The 13153-nt window shown below is 44.7% G+C and overlaps 2 protein-coding genes across 3 annotated transcripts in view; one reads left to right on the top strand and one right to left on the bottom strand.

The window, feature by feature from the left end:
• Nucleotides 1-565: 565 nt before the first annotated feature.
• On the bottom strand, nucleotides 566-6409 carry ERCC8 (ERCC excision repair 8, CSA ubiquitin ligase complex subunit). 2 transcript variants are annotated; one of them, XM_069744071.1, is made up of 2 exons: nucleotides 6298-6409; nucleotides 566-5717 (listed from the first exon to the last, which is right to left on the bottom strand). In XM_069744071.1, exon 2 carries the CDS (start codon nucleotides 5617-5619, stop codon nucleotides 4420-4422), a length of 1200 nt encoding a protein of 399 aa, XP_069600172.1. In that variant the 5' UTR covers nucleotides 5620-5717; nucleotides 6298-6409; the 3' UTR covers nucleotides 566-4419. The 2 variants fall into 2 exon arrangements, with proteins under 2 accessions (XP_069600172.1, XP_069600171.1); XM_069744070.1 differs by lacking the exon at nucleotides 6298-6409 and adding an exon at nucleotides 5900-6026 and having other exon boundaries at nucleotides 4287-5717.
• The window catches only part of FBXW7 (F-box and WD repeat domain containing 7), a 303144-nt gene continuing 296373 nt past the window's right edge, over nucleotides 6383-13153 (top strand). Inside the window, exons 1-2 of the mRNA XM_069744067.1 lie at nucleotides 6383-6545; nucleotides 11823-12199. The gene's annotated coding sequence lies outside the window, so the exon portion shown is untranslated. The remainder of the gene's footprint in view (nucleotides 6546-11822; nucleotides 12200-13153) is intronic.

The raw sequence follows: 13153 nt of genomic DNA, 5'->3' as shown, positions 1-13153 counted from the left end.
GTTCGGTGCACCATTGCAGGGCCAATCATTTTAAAGGGAACCTGTCACCTGAATTTGGCGGGACCAGATTTTGGTCATATGGGCGGAGTTTTCGGGTGTTTGATTCACCCTTTCCTAACCCGCTGGCTGCATGCTGGCCGCCTTGCGCAGGCATGTACTACGGAGGACAGAGAATGAACTTCAATATTGCGGCCAGCATGCAGCCAGGGGGTTAGGAAAGGGTGAATCAAACACCTGAAAACCCCGCCCCTATGACCGAAAACCGGTCCCGCCAAATTCAGGTGACAGGTTCCCTTTAAAATACACCTCATCTGCTTGCTCTCTATTGCCACCTCCTTCTTCTTTAACAGCTATGGCTTCATAGAGCCAGAGAAGGGCTGATAAAAACCAAGCAGGTGGGAAGGTCTATTCAAATGATTGGCCCTGAAATGGAACACTAAGCGGTGGAACTTGCTTTTGATCAATCATTCTGTGCTGACAGAGAACCTTTAACCAACGTCTGGGAGGCTGTGGTTGGTGATGCCCAAAATGTTGATCGTCAACAGATTAAGAAACAGAGACTCCATGGATGGAAGCCTTGTGACTTTTATTGAAAAAGTAACAGTAACTACAAGTCCTAAGAGGTCTACACAAAAACAATATGCCAGAGAACATTTACTATTTTACTAAGTATTCATCAAAGACCTGGACTGACTCAGAGAACATAAATGAGATACTGCTTCAGTACCGAAATCGAGCAGTAAATATACTGGAAAGTAAAAGAAAACCCTCGTCGTGTATTATTGAAAGCGTTCAGTAGGAACTTAAGGCGTGTAATAAAGCCATTAACTACCATAGCGTGGAGCAACTACATTTCCAGCAGCAGAAACGTCCATCTCTTTTTTATGCCAAAGTGGAAAATTAGCACAAAATCAATTTAGATTAGATAGATGCAGATTTTACTGCAGAAATAAATTATTATGTCATGCCTATTTGTATTAAAGGTCTGTGTATATAATGTGGAACGGGCCAGGTCCAGAACCAGCACTATACAATATTCAGAAATTCCCAATAAGGTATATGAACATAGGTTTCTAAACTTGGCAACAATTTTTATTGCCTGAATTATAACATGGTAACTTTCTTTCCAAAACATTGCCTCACCCGTGCACAGGTTGTGTACGATGCTGTAGCTCAGCCTTATTCAGTTCAATGTGTAGACAGGCTTCTTCAGAAATCCGTCATGTCTGACCAAGCCTGGACAACCCCCTTAAATTCTCCTAGTACTATAGGTAGTAAAAAAGGTGGCCTTACTGCTCACTTAATGTTTGGCTGGTAATATCGGAGCTGCTGCAGGGACTATACTGACACCACTACTATTTTAATTCTCTTACATATTAATTATTTTCTTATGCAAGTAGCTAGAAATGCAGCCTGCCAGCTGTGTATGTGAACAGTGGTGTAGATGGCGATTTGAAAATATTCAATTTTGTAGAATCACTAACATTGCTATACCTGAAAGTTAGAATAAACATTGGTATAATATAAATGTATGCATTTCCCTGCAGGGGATGTTGGCGAAGTGGTTAAAGCACTGAGGACTTCTGCTTGATGACTTAGGTACTGTTTTTTAAGCAATCGGTAGAGGTCTCTGAACCCAGACCACCATGGATTTAATGCTGAAGGGTGTGTCATGTTTTTTTTTAAGTAATAAGTACACTTTAAGAAGAAACAATTAGGAAAATAAATGTAAAAAAATAAATAAAATTACAGACACAAAAAACAGGTACAGATATGGCAGCATTAGTTTGTGCGTACAACAATGGCGTGGTGTTATTATACAGGCAATTTCTTGTTGTTCTGAATGTGTACAATACTTGTAACTTTGGGAAAGCTTTGAGGCGAATTCATCAATCTGAATTCATTAAATCAAAACCCTAAAAAATATAGATGAGAATTTGGTGCAGCAGGGAGTGTTCCATGACAATGATAGGTGTGATACATAGCTATGCAAAAACCACCCTCTCCACAGCGCACTACTTGAGAGTAGCTGCACCCCTGCTGATCCAGAAAAAACGACAAGTGCCCTATTTTCAAAAGCCTCTTAAAGGAGTTGTACATGTGTACTCACACCCAAACTGACATAAGGCGTGGAATCACCTCTGCTCATTGGGAAGTACATTTGCCAAAGCAACCATACGCTGCCCAGCAAGAATTATGGTGTGATCATATGCTAATTAATGCAGGACAGGATACTAAACAGGGTTATCACATGAACAAAGTACAGATCTTGGAATAACAAATTCCACAACTGGATGTGTTAAAATAAAAAGATATCTATCTATCTATCTATCTCTCCGTTATTCTATAGTCTGTATAGACGTAGGGCGGGATCACACATGAGAGAAATATGGCCGAGTCTCACATGTTAATACCCGGCATTGCCGCAGTCACTCAGGAGTGGAGCGTGCGGCCGCATAGCAATACATGTAGCTGCACGCTCCGCTCCTGAGTGACGGCAATGCCGGGTATTAACATGCGAGACTCGGCCGCATTTCTCACACATGATCCCGGCCTAATTCTTCCTCCCCTGCCCAGGAGCTGTGGTATGATCAGACTATAAAAGAAAATAATGCCCAGCTTCACTGAATCCGTAAAAAAGAGTTTTCTCTATTTACAAACTTTGAACATAGAGGATACAGACTTCAGCACGAACCATATGGGTAAGAATCTTAACGCGTTTCTGGAGACTAAGCTCCCTTATAAAAAATTCCATATCTGTTCATCTTACGCCCACTTTTTAAACTAGTTATGTAAATCATTTACCCCACCGGTGTGTTTTCTTGTTCAGGGCTATTTAAGTGGGACACATGGGTCTTTTACAATGTCATGATTAAGGGAGCTTAGTCTCCAGAAACGCGTTGAGATTCTTACCCATATGGTTCGTGCTGAAGTCTGTATCCTCTATGTTCAAAGTTTGTGAATAAAGAAAACTCTTTTACGGATTCGGTGAAGCTGGACATTCTCTTCTTTTTTGGACTTTATATGCCTGGACACAGCGGGTCCGTGCTCCCGAAAATTGCTTTATGCATCACGGGTGAGCTGGCTTATTTTTCTTCTTTCATGATCAGACTATGTCCCTGAACTGTCAGACACAGCCATTACACAGAACACAGCAGGGGAGCATTTATAATAAAGCAATAAATTTATAAGATTATCTCAGCACAGGAACATTAACACATCCAATTAAGGAATTTTTCTTATGCCAAGAGCTATTGATTAAAATGTACTTTGTTAGTGGGAAACCCCTTTAAAAGGTTGCAGTGCTAACTGGAATATCTAGAATACTGTGTCATGTCTTCCTGGCCGTTCTCAGATCCAGCAATACAGAATTCCTTCATGACCTTTTTAATTCTTTCAACTTTAGTTGTGGCAAACTCATAAGTCTTTATCATGGCCCAACACTTATTGCTGTCCTGTACTGAATACCACCACCATAATGCACTAGGATCATATAAGCCTTAGTGTGTACTAATATTCTTAATACCTGCTAATATGATATATTTATCAACAGCCCAGTTGTTATATTGTGGAGTGTTAAACTGAAACGGTGTTTAAGTAACACTACATTGGAAATATAGGATTAATGCAGCGAAAGTGAGCATTTGCCAGGAGCCTGTTCTAGAAGTAACCACTGATTCATGGGGATTAGTCAGCTGGATCTCCATTCAATGAGCCGATCACAGAGGAGGAAACATTTTACATATAGAAGGGATCTAAAAAATGTGGCCACAAACAGCTTAGTAACATTTTGAGGCGGCTGCGGGGACAAATCTGCACAATAGGGTGTTATCGAGACACCAATGTGGTGAGTAAAGTGGTGCTGCTCACCTGCTGCGGTTGTGAGACACAACACTAATGGGGTTTGAGGATATGATATCCAACTGCTGCAGCTCCCCACGATGGAGGATCCTAGGTAGTATTGGGGTAAGAGGGGATGAGGGTATCCTGTGCTGCTGGTTGTAGAATCAAGAAATCCACTACACGACATATGAGGTACAGTGCGGTCTAATCCCTTTGTTTTTCTAAGTACTCTGACTTCTTCAGAAGAACCAAAGAATTTTTTGTGGTTCTCCAGATGAAGGGGTAATAGTACTTTGAAATGTGCAGAGATTTTCTTGATTCTACAACCAGCAGCGCAGGATACCAGCATCTCCTATTACCTCTGTTATTGGAGTTAGCTATTTGGGAAATGGAAAAAAAATGCACCTAATATTAGACAAACACAGCATGAGTGTTTAGGGCTTGTGCGGGGGGTAAGGCAAGTGTGATCTATCACTATTCTTAGAGGGCAACTTCTATCAATACAAATAATATTTCCTTCTAATAAATTTCACCATAAAACATTTTCGATCTTTTATTTTCATGTAAACTATTGCTTCATGCATCCTCATCACTACTGCTCCAGGCATCTTGAAAGGCAGGATGCAGATGTGCCTGTGACCTTAACTTTTCACTGTCATCGTTGGGAAGCAGTTCCCTTACTGCTGGAACCCATGCTAAAATATTACAGTCTTTGCTGCCACTGTAAAGATCCTGGAAGTGAGGCTGGAACACACAACAGCTCACATCATTATAATGGCCCCTCAATACGCTTATTTTTTCCCCAGAGAAAATGGTATACACAACAATTGTACTGTCATACGGTACAAACACAAACTCTGGGCTACAACCTAAAGAAACTGTAAACTTGACACCTCTTCTGCTGTCATTTGAAACTTTGCCATAATTGACCAAAGTGTTTTCCCCAGTAGCGCTGTTCCAGAGGCGCATCCGGTCATCGGTGCCAACAGTCAGGAGATGGAGACCATCACTTGTAAAGCATAACCCATTCACTCTTCCATTGTGGGCAGTGTTGGTAGCTTCTGATGAAGATTTAGACTTTTCTCCATTGTGTTGGTCCAACGTTGTGAGGCAGCCAGTCGCCTTGCGGACATCCCATAGTTTAACTTTGCTGTCGGCGCTTGCAGTGGCTAAGATATTATCATATCGTGGAGACCAGCAGACCGATAGGACTTCCCCCCTATGACCCTGTAATATGTGTGTACTGGAGCCAGATTTCAAGTCACATAGCTGAACTTTGGGATTTTTGGTCCCAACTGCGATTAGACTATGCTTTGTTGCCAATGGGGACATGTGGTGGCTATAAACATTCCCGTCAAACTGAAAGACTTCTGCTAGTCGTAAGGAGTTTGTGTCCCATATTTTCAGGGTCTTGTCAAATGAACTAGATGTAAACATGCCAGTGTCATGTGGGTACCACTGAACGGTCTCCACGCTGAACTTGTGAACATCAGGGTGGCCTTTGCCCACTTTACACAGGGCTTTACACGTATAGGAGCTCGTCTGACTCAAACGTTCCAGATCATAAAGGACAATGATGCCATCTGCACCACCGGACAGCATATATCGTCCTTCCACCGGCTCAATGTCCAGACTGTTAACTCCATTTTCGTGCATTAGTTCCACATTTCGGTCTTTGTTTAACTCCAGGCTAAGCACCCTTCGTGTGGATTCTGCCCGTCTGAGACGAAGCGGGCTGTCTAATCCACAAAGCCTAGACCAAAGGAGACCTATCATGGTCCAGAAAGATGCAATTAAATGATGTGCGGATAAATAGAGAGGGTAGAAGACGGACACATGCCGCTGGAGGAGACGGTGCTCAGACAGGAGGGTCCCTGCAAGACAAAAAAAGCAGAAGTATAAGATGGTATAGATACAACACTACAGGATGGAGAAGACCGCAATGTCTCCTCAGGGACCAGGAGCTGTGGAGGGATTCGGGTTATTGTGGACCCGCGACGTAGCGAGGTCAGGAACCTGTGACCACTGGATGGGACCCCCGAAAACCACCTCTTACCTGAATTAGCTGGTCTGGCAAGAGGTCAAACCAGGCCACCTAGTCAGAGGAACAGTTGGGATGCTGGAGGATCGGTGGCAGCGCTCATGGCTCCCCTCCAACAGTCACACACCACTGGCCGGACGGCTCAACCGCCTCCATGGAATACACCCAGTGCAGACCACAGTAATAACAGCGGCCCGGGAGGAGCGGAGCACAGGCGGCGGCCCGGGGGGAGCGGGGCCCGGGAGGAGCGGGGCCCGGGAGGAGCGGGGCCCGGGGGGAGCGGGGCCCGGGAGGAGCGGGGCCCGGGAGGAGCGGGGCACAGGCAGCGGGAGACACGGCGGCCCTGCACCTGCTCCGTGCAGCGCAGCTCCTAACAACAGAAGTAGCCACAAGAAGCACGCAGCTCAACACACCGTCTCTCCAGACTCCGTTTCCGGCTCTCGCAGATGACGTCACTTAACCCTGCGACGAGACAGCACTAGTTGTTGCCGAGCGACTGACGTCATCCCGGCGCGCCCTCTCCTCTCCGTGCTTGTGTGTCTCTCCGCGAGCACCTTCCGCCAAGTGTGCGTGTGCCAGTGTATACTGCAGCCCCTACCGGACCCGTGCAGACACGTGACCCTTCACCCGAGCTCCCCGGTAACGGCCACAGTCACAGGGTGTAAGTATATGTGTGTGCTGCCCAGGATGTGTGTACATATGTCTCCCCGCACTGTGCATGGATGGACCGTACCCGAGTGTGTGAGTCTCCCCCTGCGCCCACCGGTGTATTCTGTGTTTCCCACGGATGTACATCGCTGCTGTGCTCCTCTGGATTCCAGGTTACGTGTCTGCATTGTTTCTGTGTACATGACACCAACATATTGTTCTTCCTGGCATCGCCCCCCACACTGACACATTGTTCTTCCTGGCATCGCCCCCCACACTGACACATTGTTCTTCCTGGCATCGCCCCCCACACTGACACATTGTTCTTCCTGGCATCGCCCCCCACACTGACACATTGTTCTTCCTGGCATCGCCACCCACACTGACACATTGTTCTTCCTGGCATCGCCCCCCACACTGACACATTGTTCTTCCTGGCATCGCCCCCCACACTGACACATTGTTCTTCCTGGCATCCCCCCCACACTGACACATTGTTCTTCCTGGCATCCCCCCCACACTGACACATTGTTCTTCCTGGCATCCCCCCCACACACCGACACATTGTTCTTCCTGGCATCGCCCCCCACACACCGGTACATTGTTCTTCCTGGCATCGCCCCCCACACACCGACACATTGTTCTTCCTGGCATCGCCCCCCACACACCGGCACATTGTTCTTCCTGGCATCGCCCCCCACACACCGGCACATTGTTCTTCCTGGCATCGCCCCCCACACACCGGCACATTGTTCTTCCTGGCATCGCCCCCCACACACCGGCACATTGTTCTTCCTGGCATCGCCCCCCACACACCGGCACATTGTTCTTCCTGGCATCGCCCCCCACACACCGGCACATTGTTCTTCCTGGCATCGCCCCCCACACACCGGCACATTGTTCTTCCTGGCATCGCCCCCCCCCCACACACCGGCACATTGTTCTTCCTGGCATCGCCCCCCCCCCACACACCGGTACATTGTTCTTCCTGGCATCGCCCCCCCCACACACCGGTACATTGTTCTTCCTGGCATCGCCCCCCACACACCGACACATTGTTCTTCCTGGCATCGCCCCCCACACCCCGGCACATTGTTCTTCCTGGCAGCGACCTCTACAATGCATTGTAATTTCTGTCATCTCCCCCCACACCAGCACATTGTAATTCTTGGGATCACTTGCTACATCGGCACATTGTAAATTCTGGCATCTTCTTCACACTGGCAGTAGAGACATTTTGTAGAAATCAGACCACCAGTGTGTCCATTATTAGTCAGCAGTTTCCATCATGTAGGTTTGGGTGTCCCGGTGTAGAGCTGGCATTACACTGAAGTCTGGAGCTGTCCTGGTGACAGATGGAGAAGTTATGACTTCTCTATGTAGGTACTGAGTATGCACGCCTTCATATGTCTGCTCTTGTAAAACAGTGACCTGCAACCAGTGCCTCTCCAACTGTCTGAAAGCTACAACTCCCAACATTCTTAGGCTGCTTTAGATTCAGTGCTTTCTGGGAGTTGTGGTCTCCCCAACACCGCCTGTAGGGTGAAGGTTGCAGTTCATTGCGGTCTGATATGCTTTCATTGTGGTCGCATTGCGTGGCTTCCATTGCACACATCTGCAGTGGCTCATCTCCATGGCTTATAATCAGATCTCACCGTACGTTATGTCCAGTGGCTACTGTGATATATGTAACTAGAGTTGTAACATTAACTATTATAGATGACTGTGGAGAGCTGTTTTCCACTTATTCTCCGCTAGAACTAGATCAGAGGCGTAGTATGGTGCAGGCTTGTAGACATCCATACACATACTACAGACATTTCTGGAAAAAAAACTTACTGTATGGTGGCTTTTCTGTCACTAAAGTTGTGTTAGGCATAGCCCAAGGGAGGGTTATTGCCAGGAATGGCGCCACTTAGTGTCAGTCTGTAAAAGAAGCTTTTAAGTTACATAATTTATGATGACCATGAAAGGGTGGAACAGTGAATATTCTTGATGATGTCCATTTTGATTGAAGTGGTGCTTAACTGATAACAATAATAATTCTAAAAAGTGAAGATCACAATGTATCTTAAAGTATTTGTGGAGTTTCGTCTCAAATATATATTTTTTAATTTTTGCTAGATATCAGAATAGTTTATATACATGTATATGATGTGCAGCATGTGACCAAAAGGGTCTATTGTCTTCCAAAAGTCTTCAGCTCCGATTAGTGAAGACTGTTTTTTGCACGCCAGCCTTAATAAAAGGTGTTCTGACGTAAGATATGCCAAATTAAAAAAAAAGCAAGTGATAACACTGCTGGAACATGGTTCTCTGTCACTACTTTACGCTGTCCTCTGATAGGACTGCATCATCACAGAGACCGATCCCTTTATGATACACTGCATTTAGAAGGTCTACAATGCTTAAAAGGTAACTTCATATTGTGCAGAAAATGATTAGGCTAGTTTGTTGCTGACATTTTTGCATTTGTACTATTTCTCTGAATGGGGCTTGCAGTAATCCATACACTTGCCTGCAATCCCATTAAGGCCTTTTAAAAACACAGACTGTTCTTCATCAGTGGTTTTCATCCAGTTTTCATCAGTGCTTGGTCAGTGTGTCAGTTTTTATCATTAGTTTTTTCTCACTGATGAAAAAACTGCAGTTTATCTTACTTGCTAAATTCTTAATAATGGACTTCATACAAATTGCACACAAATGGCATCCGTTTCTTCTCCGTGAATTTCATGGACCCATAGACTTGTACAGGAAATTTTGCTCCAAGACTTGGAGTTAAAACTGACATTCCATCCTGATTTGTTTGCAGGGGCACCTTGCACAAAGCAGCACAGAAATGTTAAAAGCCCTATAGGCTATAATGCATACATGTTCTGTCTGTGAAAAATACACTGATAGAGCGCATTCATGATTCACTGCTGTATGAATGAGGCCAAAGAGTAATGTATTTTTAACTACAGAAAGTTTGGCAACAAATTTTTCCACAATTTGCTCTGATAACTAAATCCAATATGACATTTTGAGTTTACTCTGCAACATTAAAATTGTCATGACGGTGTTGGAACTTTGGGCTCTAACCAGGTCCCTAGAACTAGGGAGTGCTCTGGTCTGTCCCTGTCCCCCGGATTACACTTTAAGGTGGAAATGCTCGGTTCTCATGCTTTGCTATGCTCCGAGATATCTACCCTGATCCGTCCCCTCCCCCACCCAGGGTAGTGGGAAGCTGAAGTGTATAGGATAACACTAACCAGACAAACAAGTGAAGACGGACGGGGATAAATGAAAATATCAATCATACAAAATACACTCACCAAACTGAGTGGGACACAGGGGAGTTAAAGGATGGAGAAACCAAATAGGAGAGGATGAAGATGTACACACAAACAAAAAACTCCAAGTAACAATTTCCTAAACAATCTCCAAATGCCAACTCCAACCACAAACTACATCTCCAACTCCAGAACCAGGCAGTAAGAACTAATACTGGCAGTTCCTAAGTGCCAGAGGTGAGCATATATTGCAGAGGGGGTGGCCAACTCTGAACAGCTGAGACAATCCTGGTAGGAAAGCTCCAGGAGCTTCAACTGAACAGATTAACCCTTGTACTGCCTGCAAGGAAAAAACTGCACTGTTTAATAAGATGATGAGGTACTTCTAACCAGTGCAGGAGTGCATGAAACCAGAGATATCCCCGTGACAAAAATCTTCAGGATACTTGCTTCTGATGTGTAACTAGTCATCACAGTATTTTAGGCTATGTGCATTCTCTGCTTATGGCCGTGGACGTATATGCTTGACAGTACCAAAATCTACATGGATCAACCCATCATAGGAAACAAGTGCAAAAAAAGATACGTAACACAAGTTATATATATATTTTTTACAGAGTCCCTCTGTAAATGGAAGTGCAGTTTGCAGCTCTTTCCTATACATTATTTTGTTAAATTTGAGATACTTATCTATACTCCCTATTAATATTGTGCTTTCAGTGTTCTTCTTTTCCATTGGTAAAGTAAAATCTGTGAGATCATTGCAAGCTGTTCTTCCAACAAATGAGGGCGATGTGGCCGTGTGCTGATGGCAGCTGATTCAGCAGCTTTTGTCCCTCAGTATGGGTAATGTATTATGTCTGACTGTCAGTATGGTGCGGTGGCACTGTGGCTTGTGGCAGGAAGTGAAGTGCACAAAGCCTTCAGCGCTGTCATGTTAGAGGTGATGATGTTACAGTCGGGTTATTCATGTTATGTAATGGTACTTTGTAGCATTCGGGTTATGGGTGGTTATAGGTACCGTAATTGATTTCTTGTTTTTGTTTTCTGTCCTGGTGCTCAGTTGAAGGTTTCTATCGATGCACATCATGTTATAACACGGATGAAGTCAGCCACATCACCATCTGCTATGTCTTAGCAGAGACGTAATAATTATAATATTATAACTATGGATAGTTCCTGTGTCGGTAATGAGCTTCACATTTCTTTGTGTTTGTAGGCATTTGGCGTCATCAGAAATTATATGGAAAGTAAAAATGTTAGGGCAGGCTGAGAACGATCCCCACAGTTTCAAAAGGTGGGACCCCTGCAAACAGCTGCCAGTTGGAAGCCCCTTATTATTGGCTCCAGAATGCTTCATCAAAAAAACAAACAAAATGAAACTATACTTACTTTGCAGACTAGCCCACTTCATCATTGCATTTCCACCAGTATTATGGCGCAGTCAGACGGCTGTATAAATTGTAATGCGATTCTCAGTCTGGCCGGCAGCTCTCCCAACCCAAATGTGACTGCTCTATATATTTCTATCTAGCTGTCTCTCTTGGGTAGGGAGATCCGCTGACCTTAACCCTATGGAGAATCTATGGAGTATTGTAAAGAGGAAGATGAGAGACACCAGACCCAACAATGCAGATGAGCTGAACGCTGCTATCAAAGCAACCTGGGCTTCCATAACACCTCAGCAGTGCCACAGGCTGATCGCCTCCATGCCACGCTGCATTGATGCAGTAGTTGATGCAAAAGGAGCCCCAACCAAGCACTGAGTGCATTTACTGAATATACATTTCAGTAGGCCAACATTTCGGATTTTAAAATAATTTTTCAAGCTGGTGTTATAAAGTATTCTAATTTACTGAGATAATGACTTTTGGGTTTTCATTGCCTGTAAGCTATAATCATCAACATTCACAGAAATAAGTGTAATGTTCTTCATTAATTATGTTCCTATTAGCATCTATAAAACATATGTTACGTTGCTGTAGTACTTACATCAGTTATGTGCTGTGTCTCCACAGATTCCGGCTTTCAGATCGTGCAGAATTAAGACTGTAAAGGCATGAAGGCTGTCACCGAGCAGTGCTAAACTGAATGCGAGGGGTCTCTGATATTGCCCAATTCTGTTATTTTAAAATCTTCAGACTGGAATCCTGCAATAATGCATTAAGGTTTAAAGGAGTCATCATTCGACCAAACCATCAAGTGCCTGCAGCAGTGAAACCATAAAGAAGCCAGACCAGAAGCCGTGGTGATTTTCCGAATACTGGTCCTGGTTGTCTCCACCATGGATTTCTTATATTCGTCCTGACAAGAGCACAACTGAAAACTGCTTCTATCCAAAAGGGAATTGCGAGACATCAGCGGCTGCTCTCCTCTGGGCTGTCTGCTCCAACAGGTGAGCTTTTCGCTATCACCGGAAATCCAAACCCTTCCTTCCAATTTGCGTGTAACCAACATTTCTTTATAGTATTTGGTTATGTACAAGCATTTGTTGCTTTTGTAGGGGGTGATCGTGTCCTGTAGCTAGTCCCCCATTTGTCGGGGAGGTCTTTCATTAGCACCAATTTTGCAATTGTATAAAAAGGAATATATCTATTTTCTTGGTATTTGCTCATTCTCTGCGTGTATTAAGGGGGTTGTCCACTACTAGGACAACCCATTTTGAACAAAATGTTTGGCCCCATAAAATAATAAAGTTTATACCCCCCTCCCATGCTGGCGCCGCTCCCACGCTGTCAGCACTCGCTCTCTTGGGGTTGTTGTGACAGGAGATGCCGGCGTTACTGCCCCCACCTTCGGACTTGAAGAGAAAGTCTGGGCTGCATCTGATCTCGGACTTCCTCTTCCTGCTCAGTTCGACAGGAGGCGCGGACAGCGACACCAGCGGTGATTGGGCTCCGGCATCACGTGTCACAACAACAGCACGGGAGACCATGTGCCGACACTGCGGGAACGGCGCTGGCACGGGAGGTAAGTATAAGCTTCATTATTTTATGGGGACCAAGAGTGGGGTATGAGAAGAAGTTGTCCAAGTAGTGGCCAACATCTTTGGGGGCATGCATGATGGAGTTGTTCGGGATGACTATTAACCATTTTGATCAGTACAGTTTGTGGTGTTATCCATGTCTACATGTAATGAGCAATTATTAAGTTTTCTACATAGTCTGGTATCCGGGGTGTCATATTATACTCTTATGATTTTAAACATACATTTTGAAGAATTGTAAAAAGTTATGTTCTTGGCACCATAAATTTAAAAGCTTAGGCCACTACTTTTTTATTGATTTTCCACAGTATAGAAATGACGGGGCTGCTGTGCCCCCCAGCTGATCAGATATTGATGGCCTAT

The sequence above is a fragment of the Ranitomeya imitator genome, chromosome 1, assembly GCF_032444005.1.
Source record: "Ranitomeya imitator isolate aRanImi1 chromosome 1, aRanImi1.pri, whole genome shotgun sequence".
NCBI classification, from domain to species: Eukaryota; Metazoa; Chordata; class Amphibia; order Anura; family Dendrobatidae; genus Ranitomeya; species Ranitomeya imitator.
This window is presented reverse-complemented; position numbering and strand designations above follow the sequence as displayed.